The sequence below is a fragment of the Chiloscyllium punctatum genome, chromosome 16, assembly GCF_047496795.1.
Source record: "Chiloscyllium punctatum isolate Juve2018m chromosome 16, sChiPun1.3, whole genome shotgun sequence".
Classification (NCBI taxonomy): domain Eukaryota; kingdom Metazoa; phylum Chordata; class Chondrichthyes; order Orectolobiformes; family Hemiscylliidae; genus Chiloscyllium; species Chiloscyllium punctatum.
This window is the reverse complement of record NC_092754.1, coordinates 84,546,325-84,571,938: the sequence shown is the minus strand read 5'-3', so window position 1 is coordinate 84,571,938 and position 25,614 is coordinate 84,546,325. Positions and strand designations below refer to the sequence as shown.

The window sequence follows — 25,614 nt, the reverse complement described above, 5'->3', positions numbered from 1 at the left end:
TCTGCGGTGGGAAAGCAGAGTTAATTTTCTTGAGTCCTGTGACCCATTGAGCATCTCCAGCTATTTCTGCTTCAATTAGAAAGGCCGATTGTCATTGAGTGTTGGTAACTTATAACAACTGAATTGGAGACACCTGAGGATACAGGGAAAAGTAACATTGAAGCTGCAGTGGTAATATCCACAACAACCTAATCCTGTTCAAATAGAGGCATGGAATCAGAGACAGGAGAATCACAACAATTAAAATACTTTTTTTCAAAATTGTCTGGATAAATCCAGCAACCAGATTCATCCTAGTGGTGGGAAAGCTTCTAATGAACTGTAATCTCAGCCTCAAGCAATAATACTGGGAGACCATATGGACTAACTTTATATGCTGACTAAAAAATCTAATGTGTAACCTGTTTACCTAAGTCATCTGATGAAGGGCTTATAATTCTGAATCTTCACTTTTCTTGGGTATTTAAGCCAGTTTAGAAACGTAGAAAATAGGGCAGGAGGAGGCCATGCAATCTTTCTAGCCTACTCTGCCATTCATCACGATCATGACTGATTGGAGTATGACCTTGTTTCATTAAATTCGCTGATCAAGGCTTGAAATGCAGCATTGTGAGACTTCTGGTTTTTAATGTCTGGCAATAAATTATAGACCCAGACACTATTTTAGTTTGCTTTTCATTTTGTGGTTATTGATCAAATTGTAATTTAACAGACCGAGCATTCAAAAAATGGATAGTCTCAGTTCTACAGAAAAAAAAAGCAGTGACGAAAAAGTAAGTTTGATTTGTCATGTGGCTAAATTGTATTTTTAATGTGGAATCTAACAACATGAGAGAATGTGCTGGAGACTCACAATGTCCTGTAAAATAATGTAGAGACTTTTTCATGAAGACATGGCCCGAAAACCAGTATACAATGTTTGTCCTTGAATTTCTCCAAAACACTTTAGCGGATTATGATCAATACGTATGGTTGTCTCAGATACATTACTGGCAAATGTTGTAACGCCAATACCAAACTCAAGGTCTCTTTCTCAACTGCCAAATATTCCTAGGGGAAAGTGAGGACTGCAGAGGCTGGAGATCAGAACTGAAAAATGTGTTGCTGGAAAAGCACAGCAGGTCAGGCAGCATCCAAAGAACAGGGGAATCGACATTTCGGGCATAAGCAATAGTCAGTAATTTCTATCAGTGTCCACCATTACAGCTACAAAAAATACTCTAATATCTCTCCTCAATGGGTCATTCTTCCCCTTTGAAAATGGGCAGTGAACACTCAGCCCTATCTCTTTTTTGGAAGCAAATGGCTACCTTGGTTCCAGCCTGCTATCAACAAGAGGTTAATTGCACTGTCAAAGTGTGGCAATACTGAGAACAATTCTCCCCTACATGACCCATGCTATGATCACAAAAGAGGGGCTTATGCCCGAAACGTTGACTCTCCTGCTCCTTGGATGTTGCCTGACCTGTCAAATATTCCTGTTGATGAATGCTTAGCTTCCTAAGAAACAATTGATAAGTCTTTTTATCTACTCGTTGCTTTCTGTAAGAGTACCAGCACTTTTATCACTTGCATCGATAACTACCTTGAATAGCTTTGGGTTATTAGTTGTCGCTAATATTGGGGCAGTAGTTAACACAACTTTCAGGCTGGCAAATGCCTCCATCCATTGAAACCTCCTGCATTTCGACAACAATTCTCTGAGTGAAGCAGCCACACTGCTAAGACTCCGTACAACTTTCTGATAAAACCCACTCGTAGTACTACCAAATTGACGTTATCCGAACGTCAATTATCCAAATTTCAGATTATCCGAACAAGATCTCAAGTTCCTTTGTTTGCAATCTGATCAGTTATCCGAGCAATGCGTTATCAGGATAATCAGTTATCCGAACAATTAGTTATCCTCACCAGTCTAATTTGGATAATCAAGATTGTTTTGTAGTCGTACTACTCTTTTGGTCGATGAGGACACCTGTCCATGTTCAATAACATGGTCCCAGGGAGTGATTTGTGTTTTCTTGAGTTCGCCGTCAGCCAGGTTTATCACCAAGCCTGCCTCTCAAAGTCGAGTGAAGAATTTTGAGAAATTCTGCAAATTTTCCTTCCATGTGTGACTAAAAACAAGGTCATCAATGTGTACCACGCACTTGGGGAACGAAGAAATTACTTCATTGGTTAGTCTTTGGAATGTAGCTGGCACATTCTTCATACCACATGACAGGGCTGTAAACTGTACAGTGCATTTTGGTGTCATGAAAGCCGAAGTTCTCTTCACCTTTTTGAATAGAAGTAGCTGAAGGTATCCTTTGAGTAAGTTATGCTGAGAAATATAAATTGCTAGTGCCATCTTCACAATATGGTCTTCCAGACTTGATTTGGGACAGGTATCAGATTTAGTAATTGCATGGATTTTGCGTAAGTCCAAAAATAATCATTGGATATTATCCGCCTTTGGTACCACTGATGTAGGTGAGCTCTATTCACTATGACTGATTTTGATTATATTGTCTTTCAAATGTGTTCAGTCTCTTTCTGAACCTGTGCCAATCTTCAAAAGTTTAGTCTGTAGGCTGTCGTTTGATTGGAACAGCATTTCCTCAATCAATATTATGTGTAGTGAGATTAGTAATTCATCGGTTATTCCCACATATCTCCCATGTGATTATACTAACTCTTTCAGGTAATTTCGATTTTCATCTGGAAGGTAATTCAGCAGTTTATCCCAGTTTGCCAGAACTTCCTCATTGGTCAATTTAATTTGAGGAGACCAATTCACAATGATCTGAAATTGTTTCGTCACTCAGTGTTGTAACCAGTAACACATTGTCTTTTGTTTCCCTATCAAAATAGCTTTTGAACAAAACACATCTCTTCAAGCCACAGAATGGTCACAGAAATAGGTGGAGCAGTAAGCCATTCAGCCCCTTAAGTATGCGCTGCTGTTCAAAATGACGATGGCTGATTATCTAACTCAGTACCCTGTTCCATCATTCTTTCTGTAAGTTTTGATCCCTTTAGCTCGAGAAAAAAACATTTTGATCTCAATCAATTTCTATGACAGTGAGTTCCAAAGAGTCACTACTGTCAGGGTGAAGAAAGGTTTCCTCATCTCAATCCAAAATGCCCGAGCCAGTATCCTTAGACCGTGAACCCTGGTTCTGGACTCCCCAGCCGTGCAGAACATCCTTCCTGGCTATCTAATTCTGGACATAAACACTGACTTGTGCTGCATCTTGTGATCTTAGCCTGGGTCAATATGGGGAGGGTTGTTCTTAGTATTGCCAAACTTTGACAGTGCAAGATAACATCTTGCTGATAGCAGGTTGGAAGCAAGGTAGCCATTTGTTGCGAAAAAAAGAGATAGGACTGAGTGCTCACTGCCCATTTTCAAAAGGGAAGAATGACCTATTGAGGAACGATATTAGAGGACTTTGTGTAGCTGTAACGGTGGACACTGATAGACATTACTGACTCCTGTAGAACACACAGGGAATTAGCAAAGGTGACCCAAAGTGCTGATTCCTAATTACACATGTTGCACTTTCCAAATGACAACAGCCCATTATTGAAGAAGTTTTCCTTTCTTAAAATTAAAATGTCCATCATTGCATAACACGCCTCTGGAGTAGGTGGGACAGGAAGTTAAGCCTACTCAGTCTAACCTAGGAACTTAAGCTACTGATCTCGGGGTAGGGAGACGATCATTCGACCAGAAGAGGCCTGTTTGGCATCTCATACAAAATCGATGCAATTGCTCTTAATTGCTTCATTAATCCCTGGGGCTGTAAGTAATAAGCCACCTGTCAGAGTGTTGTGTGTTGCTCAGGTGTCACTCAGTAGTATGCTGATCTTTGAGTCAGAACATTCAGGGTTCAAGATCTACCCTCGGGGTTAGAATAGACTAATTGATACTGCCACTGCAGTGCTGTCCTGAGATAATCCTGCACATCAGACGTATATGAGGCATTAAACCAAAGCCACTCTGCACGCGAAAGGGATCCTTATTATTTTGAATTAACGTGAGGAGATTATACTTGGTGTCCCGGCCAATATTTATTACTCAATCCCGATAAGCAGATGATTCAGTCATCATCTCCTTCCTGGTTTTCTCATGGCACACAAATTAAATATCACATTTCTGACATGTGACTGCATGATCAAAAGTACATCGGTTCTTGCATAGAACATCTCTGATTGGAAATTGACTTTGTCAGAACCTGAATGTATTATTACTCAACTTTGCTGTTCATTTTTCACTCTCTTGACTCTCTGTTGTAAGAAAGCACTCCTTTCCAACTTCCACCAAAGAAGAATGAGACAAAGATCAGTGCTGTAATACTTCACTTTATATTAACATCTGGATCAAACTAAAATACCATTCAATGCAAATACAAAACGAATTAAACCAGTTTGAAAGGTTTGAAACAAATTATATGTTGCACCAAAGGAGTGTATTGAAATATTTCAATTGTTCTCATTGTGTCAAGTACCAGCAAACTGTGGAGTCTGTTCCAATCTATTTTATCTTGTCTTATGAGTAGACTGAGGAAAAGAACAGTGCATTATGGGCTCCTTCAGTTCGAGAATGAGGAGAGGATTAAGTGTCGATCAGTGATTAACAGCAGGAAAAGTATTCTTCAGATTAGAATAGATGTGCAGTGGAATATACTAAAATGATAGAATGAGAGAAGCTGAAGTGGGATATTGTCAGCTGAATGTTTTATAAACTTGCTCAAATCGGGTCAGTCAGGACCTTATTGAATGGTGGAGCAGGATCGAAGGGCCAAATGACCTATCCTCGTTCATTGTGCATACCTTGAAACAATTTTGTTATTTACTCTAGTGGAGGTATTAAACACACATTTTAAACTGTTACAAGGAGACATGTTGATATTTCCGTCTATGATTCCCTGGGTTTCATAGAATGTAGTTGACAGTGGCCCCAGGGGTTCTGCACTTGTTTCAGAGATCTGGAAATAGATGTTTCGGATACTCTGAGATTGCATTAAGATGCACAACTTATCTACTTGTCTTCTTGCGAGGGTAGAGTTTGTTTTGCTCGTCATCAAACCTATGCATCATTTGACTTCAACCTGCTTTTCTTTGTTGCATTATTGTATGGAGTTTATTCTCTTAAGACAATAGCCTGGGTTTTACCCAAAGTTTAAGAGATTTTTACTCACATTGGTGAGTTTCTGTATCCCATGAGGTAGATTCGTTGCAGTCAGTAATGGAAAATATAGCAGATCAAACATAATGTTGTTAATTGTTATTAGGTCATTAAACAGTGTTAACTATGTGCTGTTCTATGTACCTCAGGATTTAAAAGCCTTTTCAATGGAGCCACTGCTCTCTTGCGATAATGTGACACAGAATCAAGTGAAATTTGGAGTATCTCCTTATGGAGCTTCTTGCATCCTTTCAAGTGGCAGCTGAATTTGGTGATCAGGTATCAGTTGCTATCGAATTGGATGAATTGTTGTTAGTGATTCCTTTATTTACATTTCCCTATCTCTGAGGTTTGTCCCATTTCTTTATTAAAGAGACAATGTGTGTGAGATCTCTTTAGTGCTGTCCATAGGAGAGCCATGCTCCTGCCACTGTGCAACTTCATATTGATATCTGCCTTTAAAAACAATCTGAAACTATGGTCACATACTGGTGTAGGAACTGAGTAGGGCTAATAATAGAATGAGCAACTCTTCAACTGCTGTAAACCAACATGGGCTAGATATTCCAACTGTCATTATCACAAGGGTGCTTTTGGTGCCATATTCACTATTCAGAATAACAATTAGTTTTTCTGCTCGTGCAGAATTTCTCTCTGTTACTTTAAATAATAGTGTGCTGTGTGTATGTGCATGTGGTTTGTTTCTATTTATTTCTGTTCCTCAATGGCTTTGAAATTGTTGCTGTATATGAGCAAAGGCAAAGTAATGCCATTATTCTCTCTCCAGAAGTACATTGTTGCTGGTTTTCCTCTGAGAACAGTGCAGAACTCTACCAGTTCATTATAGGCCTGATATATTATAGTTAAGTTTCACCTCTGCCAGCTGGTACAACATGGAAAGTTGAGCATTGATGAAATAAAGATTTTGTTCATTTAAGTCCTTAGTATTGTACTTCTCATGACACTCTCAAGAATACCAATGGGAAGGGAGAAAGCATTCAATCTGTTTGTGTAATGAGTGCTGATTGGTAAAGGCATGGAGAATGGACCAGGTGAAGATTGGCAGTTAATTGGCAATGCTTGTTGTGATTCGACTAAATTGGTGATGGCCATTCTCTGATTCATTTGGCAGGGCAATACCTTGATCATTCAGGCAACCTGCCAATTGAAAATTTTTACGGATCCGACTTTCAAATCTGTCCCTTTAGAGATAAAACTTAGAGCTTTGTTTGCATTTTTATGGCCTTTGGAACCGGTGGTGAAATTGTTAGGGACTGATGTAATTGTCTGAAATCCCTTTGTTTGTTTCCCTCACGTAGACGTGCATTTTTGAATAAGTGACCTGCACATTATTCCTTCCAAGTTGTAACACCTTACGTTTATCTGTGTGGATCTTCATTTACTAATTATTTTAACATACTGTAAATTAATTAATGATCTCTTGCAACTTCTTGTAGTCCTCAGAAGTGGCTACATTTCAACATTCCTTTCCAATTTGGTGTCATTGAATTGTTAATTTTTTTGTCATAATAAGATACAATATTTAATTCACTCTTTTTTTTGAATTTTTAGAGAGGTGCAGTAATCCACACGTTAACTATAACAACTAAATGTAGAATGACAGATAGATGAAAATTATTACAAACACAGGGCAATTTAATAGACTCTATTAACTGCAAGGTCAAAACAGGGAATTATTTTTTACACAAATGATATGGTGGGATTATCCGTAGTGCAATAACTTTTTGTCCATTTTATTTTTGTTGCAGTTTATTTCCCCGGGTCTTTCTGTGCTACTGGTATGAAATTTAAAAGGCACCCATCCTCCATTTTAAACTAAATGTTAACAATTATGAAGCCATCCCTCTAGACTTATACATATTCATGCTGAGGCATGACTTTATAAATGTTTATAAAATCATCAGAGGCATGGATACGGTGAATAGACAAGGTCTTTTCCCTGAGGTGGGTGGAGTCTCACCTAAACCTATACTCGTGAGTGTAGGATTAGAGTGAGAGGGGAAAAAGTTGAAAGTACCTAAGGAGTAACATGTTCATGCAGAGGATGGTGTGTATAGAATGAACTGCCAGAGGAAGCGGTGGAGGCTGGTGCAATTTCAACATTTAAAAGGCATCTGAGTGTGTATACGAATAGGAAGAGTTTAGAGGGATATGGGCCAAGTACTGGCAAATGGAACTGGATTAGTTTAGGATATCTGGTCAGCATGAGCAAGTGAGACTGAAAGATTTGTTTCCAAGTTGTACATCTCTATGACTCTATGATCTACCCCTTTGCTCTTAATGTACTTGTCGAATCTCTTTGGATTATCTTTAACATTATCTCCCAAGGCTATCTCATTTTCCTTTCTTGCCCTCTTCATTTCCCTTTTTAGAATGGCCCTGCACCTCTTGTACTCTTCGATATTCACTTGATCTCATTTATCTATCTCTAATATATGATTCATTCTTAATCTGAACCAGAGCCTCAATATCTTTATTCCTCCAGTGTTCCCTCCTCTTACCAGCCTTATCTTCACACGAACAGGAACATCACACCTCTGAACTCTCGTTATCCCACTTGTGAAAGCTTCACTCTTGCAGGCCGTCCCTTGAGCTGCAGTCTACCCCAATCAACCCCTGAAGGTTTTTCTCTCATACTGTCAAAATTTACCCTCGTCTAATTAAGAACTTTAACTTATATATAATGCCAATCCTTTCCATAGATATTTTACAACTAATCGAATTATGACCCCGGTCCCAAAAAGCTCCCCTACTAACCATTCAGTCACTTGCCCTGCATTATATCACAAGAGCAGGTCAGGTTGCTCCTTCTGTGGTAGTTACATCTGCATATTAATGAAGAAAATTGACTTTAGCACTTACCAAATTCCTCACCATACAAGCACTTAAGACCATGGCTGTCCCACTTTATGTTTGGAAGTTAAAATCTGCGATTATTACAATCCTATTATTCTTACTTATAAATAAGATCTCTCTACATATTTGTTACTCAATTTCATTCTGACTACTTGGGGGACTATTACAATTGCATCAATGTAATCATGCCCTTCTTATTTATGAGTTCCATCCACATAGCTTCACTGGACCATCCCTCAGAAATACCTTGTGTTTGAACAGCAGTAATGTTTCACCACAAGAAAAATTGACTCCAATCTCCTTCTAGCTCTTCCGACATCAGCCGTACCTTTGATGGTGGGAGGGGCTTTGAAAATGAATTATTCAATTTACTGGTGACGGTTAGTAGCTGAAAATAAAGATACTATGGGAGACTTGGATGATGGGAAATAAAAGGTTACATTGTGTGGAATGAAAATTCTGGATATAAGCAAGAATTTTAAAAAGCGATCTCCATTCTGTCTGCCCAGGTCTTGCCTACACCGCTGTACCTCCAGAGGACTTTCCCTTTATTTTGATGAGTTCAAGTTAATCTCAGCCGCTGTTTTGTACTTGTCAACCATTTGTTAACGGGTGTTTGCCGTTTCAGAATGTAGGTTACCTTATTGTGTACGTTCTGAGAGTTCAGTGTTTGGGGTCCTTGTTGTTTCACCCTGTGCTTTGGTATATAATGCTAAATTACAGAAAAATATTAATTGCAAGTTAAGGTTAGGATATTGGAAGAACGGCTAAGAGCATCAAGTTTGACAGAGGGGTTGTGGGACAGGACATGGAAAGCAGAGGGTTTCCAGAACTTCTAATCTCTGCCTTCCCTGATCGAAATCAAACTGTGATTGATAATTTTTGAGCATTGTTATTCATTAATATCGGTATGACAGATAGATCTCAGTCTCAGGGAGGTGCAACGTGCTTCTTTGTTTTGTGATGAACTCAGGGGAACATACAATAGTAAGGGTGTAAACCCAAAGGGGTGAAGGAGCAGAGGATCCCCCGTGTGTATGTGCACAAATCAGGGAATGTACCAAGGCACATGGACAGAAGAGCAAATAATCCCTACTTCATCAATAACGCTGTAGAGAACAAACACAAAGCAATTATATTAAACTGAAATAAAACAGTCCCTTGTCTCACTTGGAATATTGCATCTAGTTTCAGGTGCCACGTTTTTGAAAAAATTCGAAGTTATGAGATTGGGTGCGTGACTGATTCACAACACTATTCCCAGGATGATACACCTCACAAACTCTGAGAAATTGGGACTGTTCTCCTCTGCTGATAGTTTCCAGACTCTGTGAACAGTTGCTATGATTGGTTCTCAATTCCGTCTTGCGTCATACAGATCCCAATGGCTGAATCTTTCAAGAACTCATGAGCTCTGCCTGATCAACATCGACCTCTGATTTATTATTTTTGAGGGTTGCTATTCTGTAATATCCCTGTCTCAGAAAGATCTCAGTCTCATTCCCTGGGATTTGACAGGTGTGGTGTGTCAAATAGATCCCAGGAGTTGTGCTCGCTGAGATTGATGTGTGAGAAAAACTCCAGTTCTGAGAATCCGCCCTTGGATTGTGCACGTGTTGTGTCTGAATACCTGACTGAACGTTGACATTTTTGGCTGATGAATGTTTTGTCCGGCGCTCTAGGTGGCGATTTCTGCATTACTAACCCAGCCTGTCCCGACATTGGGAGTACATTTAGTTTAGACGGTGTAGAGTAAACTTTCAAACTCCTTTGCCTGCCTTTTATAGGCTTCTGGTGGAGCAAAGCTCCTAATTTGTATCATTTGGTGACCCTAGGCTGTGACCCTTTGTGCATAAGAGGAAATGTTCTCTAATCATTCTGCCTCTGGAGTGTTCCATCGGGCATATCGTGTGATAAATGCAGTTACATTAGTGGGCTGCATGGTAGCGCAGCATTAAACTAAATGACTGGAATGAAACACAACCAAACAGAACAAGTGAAAGTATTTGACTGGGAAAGGAGTAGGATGTGGGAAAATGTATTATTACTGACTGGCCTTGAAGAAAGAATTAAGCAAACTCAAGGTTACTGCATATTCATTCGAGATTTATTAACCATTTCAGATAGCATTTTTATCCAAAAAGTTGATGTAAAAGCTAACAGAAGTGAATATTCTGGCTGGATGCCACATTGAGATGATAACACATGCACTGTGAGCTGGGAATTTTCTGTACATCAGTAACAGTCACAAGAAAGGGAATACAAAGGCTCATCAGAGAGGGTAGGCAACCATTCTGAGTAAAGAACAAATAAAAACAAAACAAATGGGGCTTCAAACAACTGGGAAGCTACAAATTCTTCCAACCACAACCATCTCAAAGATATTAAAGTAAAAACGAAAATCCATCAATAATTGTCTCAGTTACACGCTGATAAACTGAAGTAATCTCGTTGTTAGAGTCAGCAACAGGACATATTGTAGATTGGAAATTCAGAGACCTTGTTAAGCATATCAGGAAAATCAAGGGGGTCCACACTTCAATCACTTAACCTGGAAAAGAGAAATAAAGCAATAATGCAGATATTTATGATCAGGGGCATTCAGATTTAATGTTTATTCAATGGCACATTTAGAGATTTCACGAAACATATTGGGCTGCTTGGCGTGAGAAAGATGTGATTATTCTCACCTTCACCAGAGTGACGGCAGCACTGTAGAAAATACTCAGGAAGAACAAGGTGATGAACGTGGAAGCAGTTGTCCAGATGTTGCTGTTATCATCCTCATAGTCTTCAATCCAAGTGTCATCTATTGAATCTATGAATATAAAACCGAGAGAACGCATTTAGATTGTTTATTGATCCACATCGATCTATCTGCATCCAAGTCATGTAATTAGAGACCATTACATCTTTATAAAGCAGTCAGGTATTTCTCAAGTGTGACTCATATTTGTATCTATTAGTGCATTATTGACTCTCAGCAAGAAATTAAAAATAACTAACCGCACATGTTCTTTCTTCATTGTCCATGTCAGAACGTTTTAAATTATTTTTCTTTGAATCTATTATTTAAGGATATTATTATTTGAGGAGTGCTTATTACGAATGATTATTTTAATTATATCATTATATTGTAAATATAGGCTGTGACCGCACTTTAGTTGAAAATTGTGGCCATCACTGAATAAAAGTTCAAATGTGATTCTCAGCTTTATGTATTGGTGACCAATTGCTTGGCTAATCATGAATATAAGTGACACCACAGTTAGGACATTGCTTCATATTTTTGTTTGTAGGGTCTGTATATTTAGGAATAAGTTTTTGTACGTGTCCCTTAATTTATTTGATCTACTGCTTGCTGTGTTTGGTTTTCCTTTAATGTTTGTGTATGTGGTTATGAGAGTCTCTTACTTCACTCTTGCCCATGTTGGAGTCTGTGCGTGAATAAACATATTCCTGTTCCTTTACTGCTGGTGTGCTCATGTGTTTGTGTACGTTAATTTTGGTCTTTTCACATTGTGTAAGCATCATCAGGCTAATATGCCACTTCGTTGCTGCCTATGCTTATCTTGTAAGGTCTTTGTGAGTGTTCACTTTTCATTAGTGCTATCTAAAATGTGTGCTTATGTGTCTGTTTCAGATCCTACCTAAACTAGGTTATTTTCATGTTTATGCTTAATAAATGTTAGCGTGCAATGTTATGTTTTGAGGGATGTTTATCTTTATATGACGATGTTTGCTTGTGTGGCAATCTTTCCCAAACCATCTCCTGATAAGCCTGTTTGTGTTATTGTTTGTGGATGCTTGCTGATGCTTGTGCCCATTATCCTTATTTAATAAACACCCCTCTATTTGTTGATCTATGCACTTGTGTGTCTGCATGTGCGACTCTGAATTTGTGTGTACGTGTGATATAGTATATATGCTGATCAATGTGGTTTAAAAATAACTAATTAAGCTGCCTCTGTCATCGTACGTTTGTGATTCTGAAAATGGGAAAATAATGATATTAATATTTATCTCTGTGCACTTACGTGCCTGTGTGAGATGACATGTGGGAGGACATTTTTCAAAATTTGTAACTGTGTGTTCATGCGTGTTGTCTGTACGCATTGTGCTGTATGAACGTTTATGTATTCATGCCCATTTGTGTGTTACTATGTGTCTATGTTTCTCATTGTTTTGTGTGAGTATCGCTGTTCATTTGTGCAAATGATTTTCTTTCGGTGTATGTGAGTTTTTGAATGAGCTTAGGTGAGTGTTCAAGTGCCACTTGCATGTGTGGCTCTGTGCGAGTATGCGTGTGTGACATCTTATCTATATGCACATTTGAGTGTGCACATAAATATGTGTCTTTAAGTGAGAACCCGTATATGTGTCATTACGTGTGTATTTGCGATCATCTCTCTGTATCTGTTCTTATACCAGACTGCAATTTTTAATATTCTAATTTATTGTTCAAATTTTAATGGATTGCCCATAATTAGATTTGACCTTGGTGTTGTAGGAAACATTCCCATCGTCGTGGAGAGATAAGCTTTTTATGAGCAACTCTTCTGTTGCAGTGATAGAATTTCTGTCTCTGAGAGAAAAGGCGTGAGTTCAAATCCCCACTGATAACATTTCTGAATATGTTTATTAGAAAATGTCTACTTGTGTTCTGCATGTGAAACAAAATGATATCAGGTATTCGAATACCAGAATTGATCCCATGTGCTCCAGAAAACTGACACAAAACTATGGAATTCAAACCGGGACGATGCAAAAACCAGTTTTGGATTATGGGAATCAATGTTAATCATTTGTTAACAGAGCCAAGCGTGTCCAACATGCTTCAAAGGTATATTTTGCAAGGAAATGTTAAATCTTTGGACAGTAAGCAAGAAGCTGACTGTTCCTGTTAGTAACTGGGTTACATTACAGAGGACATCTACCATGAAAACTCTGCACAGGGAGCAGTTCCCCTCCCCTCTGCTCCACGCCAACTTATCTGTCGATTCTCTTTGGTGTGAAAGTGAAAATACATTCTGTCCTCCGCTGTAATGGATAAGAGGCTGTACATGAAGTAGGAGGTGTGGTCGCTCTCCGCCATCACCTCGGTGTTCTTGTAGTTACTGGGATTCACCGGCTTGTCATTGTTTGTCCACTTGACGAAGATCTCTTGGGGGGAGAAACCTCTCACTAAACAGGTGAGGGAGAGAAACCTCTGAGCGGAGATTTCTTCTGTTGGTTGCAGGAGGACCGATTCTGACAGCTCCAGCGGATTAATCACTGCAGAATATTTGAGACAAATATAAATCAACCAAAAAAATCCTGAACCAATTTCACAATTTCACTAAATATTAAAGTACACCATGTTTAATTTGGGATTTATTCACTTCCATTTTCTAAAGGAGAAGTACGGTACACATTCTGTTCAGTAAAAAAAAGTAAAGTTTAAGATGAAAGTTGCCTCCATTTTTCCAGCCCACAACAAGGGCATTCTGTCCAACTGTCATTGGTGATGGTGACGTCAAAACCCTGGCTTCTTCCCACCTTATCTGACTTTATCAGAATACAATATCCTTTGGTCCATCTTTTTTTAATCAGCTACCTAGCTATCCTGCCTTCAGATGCATCATTAATGCTCCCAACGGTGTTTATTCATTACCAATCAAAGCCTGACATTGATGTAACTGGATCTGGATTACACATGGGATCCTTTGTGCTTTAATCTCACCGCTCACCTTTCTCCTTATGGATGGAGTCTCTCAGCAGAATCGGTCGATTCTGATGGTACACTACACATTCAAAAGTAACACCACTCAGCCAGGCTTCAGTAGAAATGTCTAATTTGCTGATCACGCTGTCGGGATTCTGTCCAGGCTGGTCAGCAATCTCTGATTTCAGAGGCTTCTTTTCTTGTTTCCAGGTCACGTTGACTCCAGAAGGAAGATTGGACACAACGCAGGTTAACGTCACCTTCGCCTCCAGTAAGACTTGTTCTACTGGCGGTGGGAGGATATTAACGGTGTTAGGGTGGCACTCGGTATCTTCTATGAAACAAAAATCAAAGTAAATGAAAAATGCCCCTTTATGATACAAACAGCCAATCTTCAGATTACTTCTTCACAGGATGAAGGCACCACCTTCAAAATGGCAACTCCAACTATTGCTGAAACGATGCTTACTATTGTTGATGTATTTTGATCTGTGAAAGCATTTGTGATTACCGAGGACAAACACTGTGTAATTATTCCTAAAGAACACTGGCTTTGTAACAAGTGAAACCTGTGAAAAAAGTAAAATCATCGAAGATACCATCATGTAACCCATGGAATTACCTTTCTTTCAGAGTTTGTCTCTCACTTAAGACCATCTATTGATACTTGTGACAAGAGTAATCTCAAATATAATGAGTTCATTTCCATGTTCATAACCCTTAGGTGCAAGTGCTGCTGGTCACGCTGACTGCCAAATCAACATCCTAAATTTTAGGCAAATTATAATAAATAATAATTATTCTCTTTGCAGAGTTCTAAAGTGTTACAGGAACGGTGAACAGCCATGGAAATTCTGTTCATTATATTTACTGATCAAAAATACTTTGCGTTATTAGTGTGATGTCATTCTCTAATTTATGTCATTGTTCCTCGTGAGCTGTGTTTGGAGTAGATCTGAAAACAAGACATTGGATATCGAGAAGGACACGAATCTCCTTAATTCTTTCCCTCCATTCCGTTAGTTCATGACTGGTCTGTACTTTCACTTTATTTACTAAGGTGCATTTTTTAATTCCTTCATATAGCAGGGGAGAAAAAAACAAACAAAAGCGTCTTAAATTAATCTACAAACGCGATGGAAATGTGCACTAATTTTATAGACATCCACTACTCCCTGTTTAAACATCGCCACCCCAAACCAGGCTAAATCAGCCTGTCTCGAGTTCCTAGTTCATTCATCCCTATTGTAGCATTCTTACCAGAATTTATTCTCCTGCCTCATCCTATAATTACAGAGAGCATCTTAAAGAAGCTCACTGAGATAACGTTTATCCCAGGTCATCAAATGTGATACCCCCTTGGTCTGTGGTCTGATCCCATAAATGAAGTTAAAGAGCTCAGTACCAGATAAAAATCAATGTCGTACAGTATCCAAGGTCAACAGGTCATTCCTGAACAGGGAATGAAGCATTTAACGCATTTTGATTTATTTTCAAGTAAGGGTCACTGCATATTTTAACCACGTCATTTTGAGACCACAACATCATCAGATAGAGGATCAGAATAAGGCTGTATGGCCAATCCAGAGTTTGGATCAGAATGATGCTGGAAAAGCACAGCAGGTCTGGCAGCATCCAACGAGCAGGAAAATCGATGTTTCGGGCTAAAGCCATTCTACTGTCTTCTCCCCATATTAAACAAGAGCCAATCTATCTCTGGCTTGATACACACAATGGCCTGGCCTCCACAGCCCTCTGCAGCAACAAGTTCCACAGCCTCATCACAATCAGGCTGAAGAAATTCTTCCCCATCTCAGTTCTAAACGGTGCCCCTTTGACCCTGAGACTGTGCTCTTGGGTCTGATAGCGCGGATGAAATGATCTCAGTCCGAGCCCAGAGTGCGGTTCGACAATCGGTAATTTATTAAAGTGTTGAACGCCGGCGGAGACCAACCGAGGTCCAAATCTCGATCGCTCTCTCGTTCCACGCGCGCTGTTACAAGTTATATACTTCATGAGTCAGGATGTAGGAGATTGGGTATGAATGAGTGTGAATGGTGGCAATCATGGCTGGAGTATGTGTGAATGTCAAGCTTCCTGCCATCCTCAGAGAGTCGGCAGCATACACAAAAGGTGTGCTGTTTATCTTTACGTGAATGGGTCCGGGTGCTATCTGCTTGTCTCTCCGTGAGGGCTAGAGGCGAGCACCCCCCTTTGTTACTTCCAAAGTGTCTGTTAGATTCATCGTATTCGTTTGGTGTTTGCCTTTTGTGTAGGACTGTTTTGCATGATCAGGTTATGGGTGTGTGTCAGTTGGAACCTTGACGAGATTAGAAGGTGGGTTTCGATCTGTGAGTCATGACCATTGTCAGGAGTCCTGACTCGTGTCTGGTCCGGTGTGTATTCGGATCTGTCTTTGGGCCCCTTCTCCCGATCATGTGGTCGGGCTGGCAGCTGCTGTTTTAGAATGAATACTGTTTGATTTAAAATGGATACTGCTGGCTCGCCCGATGTGGGTCTTGCTCCACGGTAAACACGGGGCGGTTTATCACCCCCCCCCTTCAGGTCCTAGTCTTACCTACCAGTCAAAACATCTATTCCACATTCACTCGACCTCAGTCTCTCAGTATTTTCTATGTTTCAGTCAAATATCTCTCCAATATACCCCCTCCACCCCAAACTTATCCTTGAAGCGGCCACCAGGCAAGGATTCAGCACTCTGAATCCCTCTCCCAGCATGGTCAGGCAACAAACTATTTAACAAAGCTCACAGTCTATATATCTATCTTCAACAGAGAGGAAACATGCTTTTCTGACTTGCCAAAATGTTTAATTATGAGCAATGCTAATGTAACACTCAAACTGAAATGAGATATGTGGCATGTTGGGAAACGAGAAGCTGTACCATGCTGTTTACTATGTCTGAAAAATTAGTGTGTTTGATTCACATCAGAGTTCAGAATGATTTGTAGCTCTCTCAGTATGTGTCTCTTACCCTGGAGTGCGGTGATGTTTTTACTTTGAGTGTTGTCTCCAAGAGTGACCTGGCAGGAATAGACTGCGCTGTTGAACCATTCACCATAAGGGACAATCAGCCGACTCGTCACCGAGAAGTTCCCGTTTGCCTCACACACGGGAGACGTGAAGAAGCCAGAATCCAAGGGTCGGCCTTTTTTCAACCAACTCACGGAGATTGACTTCGGATGGAAATCGATGATTGAACAGACGACGGTTGCAAACTTTTTGCTTGCGATTTCTTCACTGGAGCTCACAGTTAGGAAAAGATTTGGTGGGAGAATATCTGGACCTTTAGGAAACACATCGCATACATTATCCGACGAATTTCATAACAAATACAATCAGTTCTCATATATCAAGGTTTCTTGTGGTTATGGATACAAGAATTATAATTGTGCAGAGTGCTGGAGAAGCTGGGATCCACACAGAAAGATCATCAGGACAATATGAAAGGCTAAAATTATAGGACACAGCAAGGGAGTCAAGGAGGCATAGAAACTATAGGCCGGTAACACCAGAAGGGAGATAGCAACGTTGGATGGTATTCGTTTTAATGACAGAGTCTGATGAACAAGGCAGATGAATTACCAGCATAAATGAGGAAATGATGCGATTGCTATCACGGAGACATATTGAGAGGCGGGCAGGAGTGGGCTATTCAATATTCCAGGATTTAGTGCCTTCAGGTGAGACAAGGAAAGATAGAAAAGAATGGGGGCAGGGGTGTGTGGTACAGAATGTTGCTTCTGTCGCAATTCTGACAAGAGTATTTTAAGCTGTAAAGAGAAAGTGAAATCATGGATACCTCCTCGAACAAAGGCAAATGGACAGTACTTCAAACCAAAATACAGCAAACATAACTACAGGGACAGCACGATAGACCTTACTACAGGTCCAAAAGACCAACTACAAATACATGGGCAAATGTCAGAGACATGTAAATTAAATAGGGGAATGAGAAAAGAGGTTCTTAACTTCCTCAGCATAGGTTTGGATATTCATTTTGTCAAAAATTTAGAGGGAGCAGAATTCTGAAAATGCCGCCAGGAGAATATTTTAACAAAGTATGTGTTTAATACTGAGAAATTTAATCCAGACCGTGCAAGAGAGGGGTGAATCTGGACTTAACTTTAGGGAAGGAAGTCGACCCAGTGGGTAAACCATCAATGGTGGAGCACTTTGCAGACAGTGATCGTAAATCAGTTGGATTTCAGATTGTACTGCAAAGGAATAGAAATTGGGCCAAAGTTCTGAAAAGGGGAAGGACAATTTTAGTAAGATCAGGTAATGACTTGACCAGAGTAGACTCGAAGCTGACACTTATTGGTAAATCTGAGTCAGAGCAGTGTGACACATTTAAGAAAGAGAGAAAAATCACAGGGAGGACATTTCACAGGAAGACACTGCGTGGGACCAATAATGCAGCGGGCTCTGGACACCAAAGGGCATGGAGGGTGAGATAAAACTAAACAAGGGAGGCTTACGGTCTATACTGAAATCTCAAAACAATAGAAATTAGTATGGAGTACAGAACGTGAAAGGGGGAGTTTGAAAGACAAAGAAATTAGAAGAGCAAAAGGGACCATGAGAAAATAATAGCAGTCAAAATAAAGGAAAATATTTTTAAAAGTTACAGGCTCATTCATAATAAAATAATTATTCTGGAAACAGTAATGCCCATTAAGTGTTATTATTGGAGTGGAGCCGGAGGATTAGGTTGCGGTCAAAACGAATGTGTTGTGTCAGTGTCAGTGTTAGGCAAGAGGGACAATGTGGGGACAGAAATCATGGAGGGGTGTTGTGATGTAGTTTTCAGAAATTAGGACACATGACGTGATGTTCTGTGTTGTCTTGCTGAATGAAAAATGGGTATATTTCCAGGGCAGATGAAAAGTATACCAAGCGGTTGAGCGATGCAAAGGATGAAATAGTTGGGTCGCTGACAATAATTTAGAATTCCTGTCTGGCCACAGCAGTTGTGCCAAGTGAGTGTAGATCAACCAAAGTTGCACTGTTATGCAGGACGAAGGAAGGCATAAATAATGAAAACACCGGTCTGTCAAGCTACTCTCAGTGGTAGGGAAAATATGGAGAAGTGAAATTAGTCTTCATTTGGAAGATAAATCAACAATTTTCAGCACGGTTTTATTGAGAGGAAGTCATGTGTAACAATTTGATAGTCGTTTTCAGAGAGATAACTCGATGTCCAGATGATAGAAATAATCAAAGCCAATGGGATCTGAGTTAATTTGACAGATTGGATCTAGAACTGGCTGAGTGGTGGGAGCAGGGGATAATAGTCATCGGGTGTCTGCGTGACTGGAAATCTATGTCTCCTGGTGTTCTGTAGGGATTGGTGTTGATTTCCTTGCTATTTCTCTTACATACCAATGATTAAGACTCAAGTTTAGGAGGATTAACCAGTGAATTCACAGATGAAATGAAAACTGTCTTGTTGGTATGTCATGAGCATAATGGCTTTAGATCGCAAGAGGATATAAAAGGTTTGGGTGTATGTGAAGACAATTTGCAAATGGAAATTATTCTGGATAAATGTAAGGTGATGTAATTCGGCAGAAGAATCTGTGAGGTGTGTCGTTTTGAATGGTGGAACCCTGGAAAGGCCTGAGGATCTTTGGTGCATGTACCCACCGATCCCCTATAGTACTGTGTCGTCTGGATAAAGAGGCTAAGAAGGTGAGAGGATATTTGCTTTTAATTGCCTAGACATTGACAATGAAGAGTAGGGAGATGATACTGGAACATAATAGAACACTTGTTAGGCCATACTGAAGCGTTGTGTGCATATTATCGAAGGAATGTGATTACACTGAAGGCAGTATTGATGAGATTTGCCAGGAGCTTGCCTGGGTTGGAGGGTTTTAGTTATGAAACTAGATTGGATAGACAGGGGTTTTCCTTGGAGCAGGGGAGAATTAGAGAGAAGATTTTAATGATGTCTAGAATTATTTTAGGCATAGACAGGGTCAACTGGATGAAACCTTTCCCCTTGATGGAGAGATCAATGCCTCAGGGGCACAGGGTGAAGGTGGATCTCAGGGGAAAACAAAATCAAACAGAGGGTGGTGTTAGCCTGGAGCTCAGCACCTATAAGTCATGTAGAGACTGAGCCCCTCATAATAAGTATGATGTATCCTTGCAAGGGCAAGTCACACAAAGCAATGGATCATGTGCTGGCACATGAGACTGGAATAGTTAGTGGCTGTTATTGACAGGTGTGAACTGGATGGATCAAAGGGCCTTTTTCCTGTGCTGTATAAGGTGATTCTGCGAAAACGGTTATAAATAATGCCTTGTTCATATTAATCCCAGATGCTCTGTTTATCTCAGTTCCCACAACACATACCTGGACATGACATTTCTTTGCTCTTGTGTGACCCGCTGTGTTGCTCCTCACAGTAGATTTTGCTGGGGCAATCTGCCACTGACCCGGGCAGGGTTAACTGACTGCTCAGGGTGTAGGTTCCCTTCTTGTTTCTCACTGATGGGTAAGTCTGCAATCCAGTCGTGATTAGCTCCCCACCTTTCTTCCAGGTTACCTTGGTGACGTCAGCGGAATAGTCCATCGCCAAAAAACCAAAGATCACAGAACCGGTGTTTTGCTCCTGACAGGAGGAGACCAGGCCATAAATCGTGGGGGGAGATAGTGTCTCTACAATAGATTGACAAATTGAGCATGTTAGTTCCTGTTAATTTGACCTTATCAGTTGCTCAAATGTATCCTTAGCTGTAAACGTTTGACAGTATGCTCCCGCTGAGTCTACAGCATAACTGGAGTTTATTTTTGGTTCCTACCAGTTGCTGATCATGATCATTGGTTCCCTCTTCATAAACATGCCCTCGACCTTGACCATTGCCATATAATTTAGGAAGAAGAACATCCTGATCCCACCCCAGTAACTGCTTGAAGATCTCAACAACTGACACTTTCACTGGATTGCTGTGAAGAGCAGAGAAGTTTCACAAAATACAAACCAAGGAAATGCAGATTCATCAAAATTCTACAGTGTGTGCAAACAGGCCGTTTGGCCCAACAAGTCCACATACACCCTCTGAAAAGTAACCCATCCCCCAACCCTATTATGCTACAGTTAACCCTGACTAATGCACCTAACCTCCCACTCACTGAACACAACATTTGCAATTCCCCCAGCTTGCACATCTTTGGACTGTGGGAGGAAACACCCACAGACATGGGAAGAAAGTGCCAACTCCACACAGAAAGTCACCCGAGGCTGGAATGGAACCCGAGTCCCTAGCACTGTGAGGCAGCAGCGCTAACCACGGAACCAGCGTGCTGCCCCACTTGGTACCGTGCTGCTGGAAATACCCAACAGCTGACAGTACCCCCGGAGAGAAATCAGAGTGAATCATAGAACATAGAACATTACAGTGCAATACAGGCCCTTCAGCCCTCGATGTTGCGCCACCCTGTCATACTAATCTGAAGCCCATCCCATCTACACTATTCCATGTACGTCTGTATGCCTAGGTAAAAACAATGACTACAGATGCTGGAAATCCGATTCTGGATTAGTGGTGCTGGAAGAACACAGCAGTTCAGGCAGCATCCAAGCCTGTCCAATGATGACATAATCTTGGCGAATCTACTACCGTTGCAGGCAAAGCATTACATTCCTTTACTACTCAATGAGTAAAGAAACTACCTCTGACATCTGTCTTATATCAATCTCCCCTCATTTTAAAGTTGTGTCCCCTCGTGTTTGCCGTCCCTATACTTAGAAATCAGGTCCAGTAAGTCTTCCTCATTTATCAGTGCAAGGCAGAATGTTCTCTGGGAGGAAGGTCACTGCAGCAGCAGCACAGGCAGGAGCTGAGCACTGGGACTGGGAGGAGCGCTGTCACAGCTGAACTCATGCCAATTGTCTGGAAGTTGAAACATCTAATTTACAATTATCTGAATTCTGGAGGCCTCTGAAAAATGGAGGACCATTAAGATTTAGAGACGTTGGAGTGTTACAGCTGAGTATTTAAGTAAATATGATTTGAGAAATGAACAAGTAATCATTAACTTGAATAACTATCAAACTGACACACAGTTCAACACCAAACCTCATCTTTCAGACTAACCACTGCACTTACTCTGTCTAGACCTAAATTTCCACTCACATTGACACACCCTACCCTGCTATACACCCATTCATGTCCAGAACACACAACCCCTATCACACAAAACACATCCAAGGCGATCCATATTGGTAGCGTAGCTGAGCAGAGAGATCTCGATGTCCGTGTACATAGATCCCTAAAAGTTGCCAGCCAGTTTGATAGAGTTGTTAACAAGGCATACTTTGTATTTGCTTTAATCGACAGAGGGACTGAGTTTCAGAATCACGAGGCTGCAGCTGTACAAAACTCTGGTGTGGCCGCACTTGGGAGTATTGTGTACTGTTCTGGTCACCACATTATGGAAAGAATGTGGAAGCTTTGGAAGAGTTCAGAGGAGGTTTACCAGGATGTTGTCTGGTATGGTGGGAAGGTTTAATGAGGAAAGGATGAGGGTCTTGAGACTGTTTTGGTTTGAGAGAAGAAGGTTGAGACGTGACTTAATTGAGACGTAAAAGATAAACAGAGGGTGGACAGTGAAAGTCTATTTCCTTGAATAGTGATGGCTAGCAGGAGAGGACATAGCTGACAGATGTCAGAGGTTTTGTATTTACTCAGAGAGTAGTAGGGCCATGGAACGCACTGCCTGCAGCAATAGTACACTCGCCAACTTTAAGGGCATTTAAAAGGTCATTGGATAAACATATGGATGAAAATGGAATAGTGTAGGATAGATAGGATTCAGGTTGGTTCCACAGGTCAGCGCAACATTGAGGGCTGAAGGGCCTGTACTGCACTGTAGTGTTCTGTATTCTATATTCCAGATGGACATATGATCTCAATTCCTTTCACTCATTTACACTCCTGCCGCCCTGCACCTGGCCCATGGTGAATCAGGCCCTGACTGGACCTGGCACCATCATTTTCACAACCTCTGACAAAAGTCCACTACCCAAGACATGACCTCAGCCCTTGATCACTGACCTCTCATCTTACCCAAGTCAACCTGTGCACATTGCATCCTAGCTCCTTTTGTATCTGTGCTTTACAACCTACCATTTTGCCAGACTCCGAGCTTTGCATTTTGACAACACGTCCACCTGTCACTTCATTACAGTGACCTTCCACCCCGAAATATCCTAGCACTCTGCCCACCTCTACACTAACCAGCGTGGCATCCTGCCCACCTCTCCATAAACCTGCCTGGCAAAGACAGACCTCCTGCATTTCAGCTCAATCTACCCCTCACCTACCAAGCACAATTCGACCAAATTATCCTGTGACCATTACCATGTACCTTGTTGCCACCTTGCCAGACAGAGTGCATGCAAGGTTACCCAGCATCCAGCCAACACCTCACAGCCTACCAGCCCAAATTCTCCCACATGCCCAATCTAGCCCCTCACTTGCTCACCACCTTCCAACTTTGAGCCTATTTCAACATTAAGTCACTGAGTCATAAAGTCGTACAGCACAGAAACAGTTCCTTTGGTCCAGCTCATCCATGCTGACCAGAGTTCCCAAATGAAACTAATTCCACTTGCCTGCCTTTGGCCCATATCCATCCAGACTTATCCAGTTCCTGTAGCTGTTCAAATGTCTTCTAAATGTTGGACCTATCTCTGCATTTACCACTTCCTCTGGCAGTTCGTTCCAATGTTTTGGACAGTTACAACATGAAGCCCTAACTCCTGCACTCAGTGCTCTGACCAATGAAGGTACATGTGCCAAACACCTTCAACACACTAGCTACTTGAGACAACGCTTTCAAGAATCTATGAGTCTGGACCCTCAGGGGGTCCAGACATCACTACCCAGTGCCGTACCATTAACTCTGTAAGTTGTGACCTAATTTATCTTCTCAAAAGGCAACACGTCGTGTTCATTTAAATTAAACTCCATCTGCCACTCCTCAGTCCATTGGCCCAGCTGATCAAGATCTCATTGTCTGTTTAGATAACTTTCACTGCCAATTATACCACCAATGTTGGCATTATGTGCAAACTTACAAACCTCCAAACCATGTCCCATTCAATGTTTTCACTGGCTTTCAATCAATATTGTAGCCTGTTTCCCTTTGTCCCACATATCCGTAGCATTTTTTTTAGGATTGAAGGAATCTATCTCCTTATTGAAATCATTTAATGTTTTGTCCTCAATCAATTTCTGTGTTGGAGAATTCTTTTGCTGAACAGTAAACAACCAGGTTCAATGTTATTGGTGTGTTGGGAAGACTGGTGAGCAGCAAGATTAATGATGATCCCATGAATGGAATAGCTTTCTAGAGGGGCCAAGGTGCCTTCTTCAGCTTCCATGCTGACATGTCCCTTCGGCAGCATGTTCCAAAACTGTGATCCTTGAGGATTAGGGCGCACATGCATGTAAATGCTTCTCCTGAAAGCTTTCCTCCAAATCAGGCTTCAACTTGACTCTCAACTATTTCCCTGCCCGTTTCCTCTTCCTCAATCACTTCCTACCAGCGCTGTGAATGTGCTAATACCACACAAACATCAGCAATTCAAATAGACTGGTGATAACTGGTTTCTCAAGGCAATATAAAAAGTCTGACACTTCCACACCTGTCTAGAGATTCAAACAACCACTGGAAGAATTGAAAATTATTTGAGGCACTTGTGTGTCTACACAAGATGACATGGTTTCCTTTTGTGTGATGTGACTGTGTTTTCACTGAATGAACAGAGCTATTTCTTAAACATATAATAGGAATGAAGCTTCCCTCACTTTTAGCAAGGCAATCACACGTTATATTTCTTTATTCCAGGGAAGTATAGTGTTAAATTAATTAAATATGATGATTGGGATGTTTCAATTGGAAATTGTCAGAGACATAAAGTTTACTTTCATGAGCAATTAATTCCAGCCTCATTGGGTCACAGTACTCACAGGAATGTCTTTCAGAACTGGTGTCTCCCTTTGTTATGGGCAGTCGAATCAGTAAATCTGGGATAGTTTTTGCTTGTTAATCAAAGGTGTTAAAGAGTTTTAGCCAAAGGGAGACCTGCGGATTTAGCTCACAGATGCTCCATGATCTAAGTAAGTGGTGGAACAGCTCGAGGGGCTGAGTGACCTCTTCTTGCTCCTACCTTCCTATCATTATGTCATTCATTAAGCTAGCACTGGCGGTGAGCACTTTTTATTAAAATTTTTCAACAAGTTAATTGTTTCACACATGCTTTTAAAAAAAAACTTCTGTTGATTATTAGGAACGGGATCATTGACATTCTCTAGTTGAGTGATCAAAATAACTTCCACCCAATTACAGCAGCCACTGCACTCTGGAGTGTGTTGTCACTTCATAATAATTTCTTGTGAAACTACAGCTCGAGATCAGGGCGCTCAAATTCAATGATTCTCTGATATTTAATATCTCTGAACATTCGCAATTTGTTCAAATGCATCTTTTCTCTGAAGAACGTATTTAATCGAACAGAACTTTTTTCAATGAAACAACAAACTTTAAATGCTAGAAAAACAAAATAAAAGACAGAAATTTCTGAAGAAACTCAGCAGGTCTAGCAGCTCCTGTGGAGAGAAGGCAAGGCTAACCTTTCGCACCAGAGCCACCCCTCTTCACCAAATTGTTTTCATGTTTTTGACACAAGAGCTCACACCTGTTGAGATAAACAGTGATTACGTTGACTTGATTCCTGCTGGAAAAAGAATTCTTAGCAGAGGTACTGGATGGTCTGAGATAGCAATTGAAGACCAACTGAAAAGCTATCACCATCTGCTG

The 25,614-nt window shown here is 40.7% G+C and overlaps 1 gene segment (V, D, J or C); it reads right to left on the bottom strand.

Moving 5' to 3' along the window:
* Positions 1-9,150: 9,150 nt before the first annotated feature.
* On the bottom strand, positions 9,151-20,359 carry LOC140486834 (Ig heavy chain C region, membrane-bound form-like). The segment is given in 6 exon segments: positions 9,151-9,159; positions 10,741-10,868; positions 13,040-13,324; positions 13,780-14,088; positions 16,750-17,061; positions 20,140-20,359. Coding segments are annotated over 6 exon segments (1,263 nt in total).
* Positions 20,360-25,614: the final 5,255 nt, after the last annotated feature.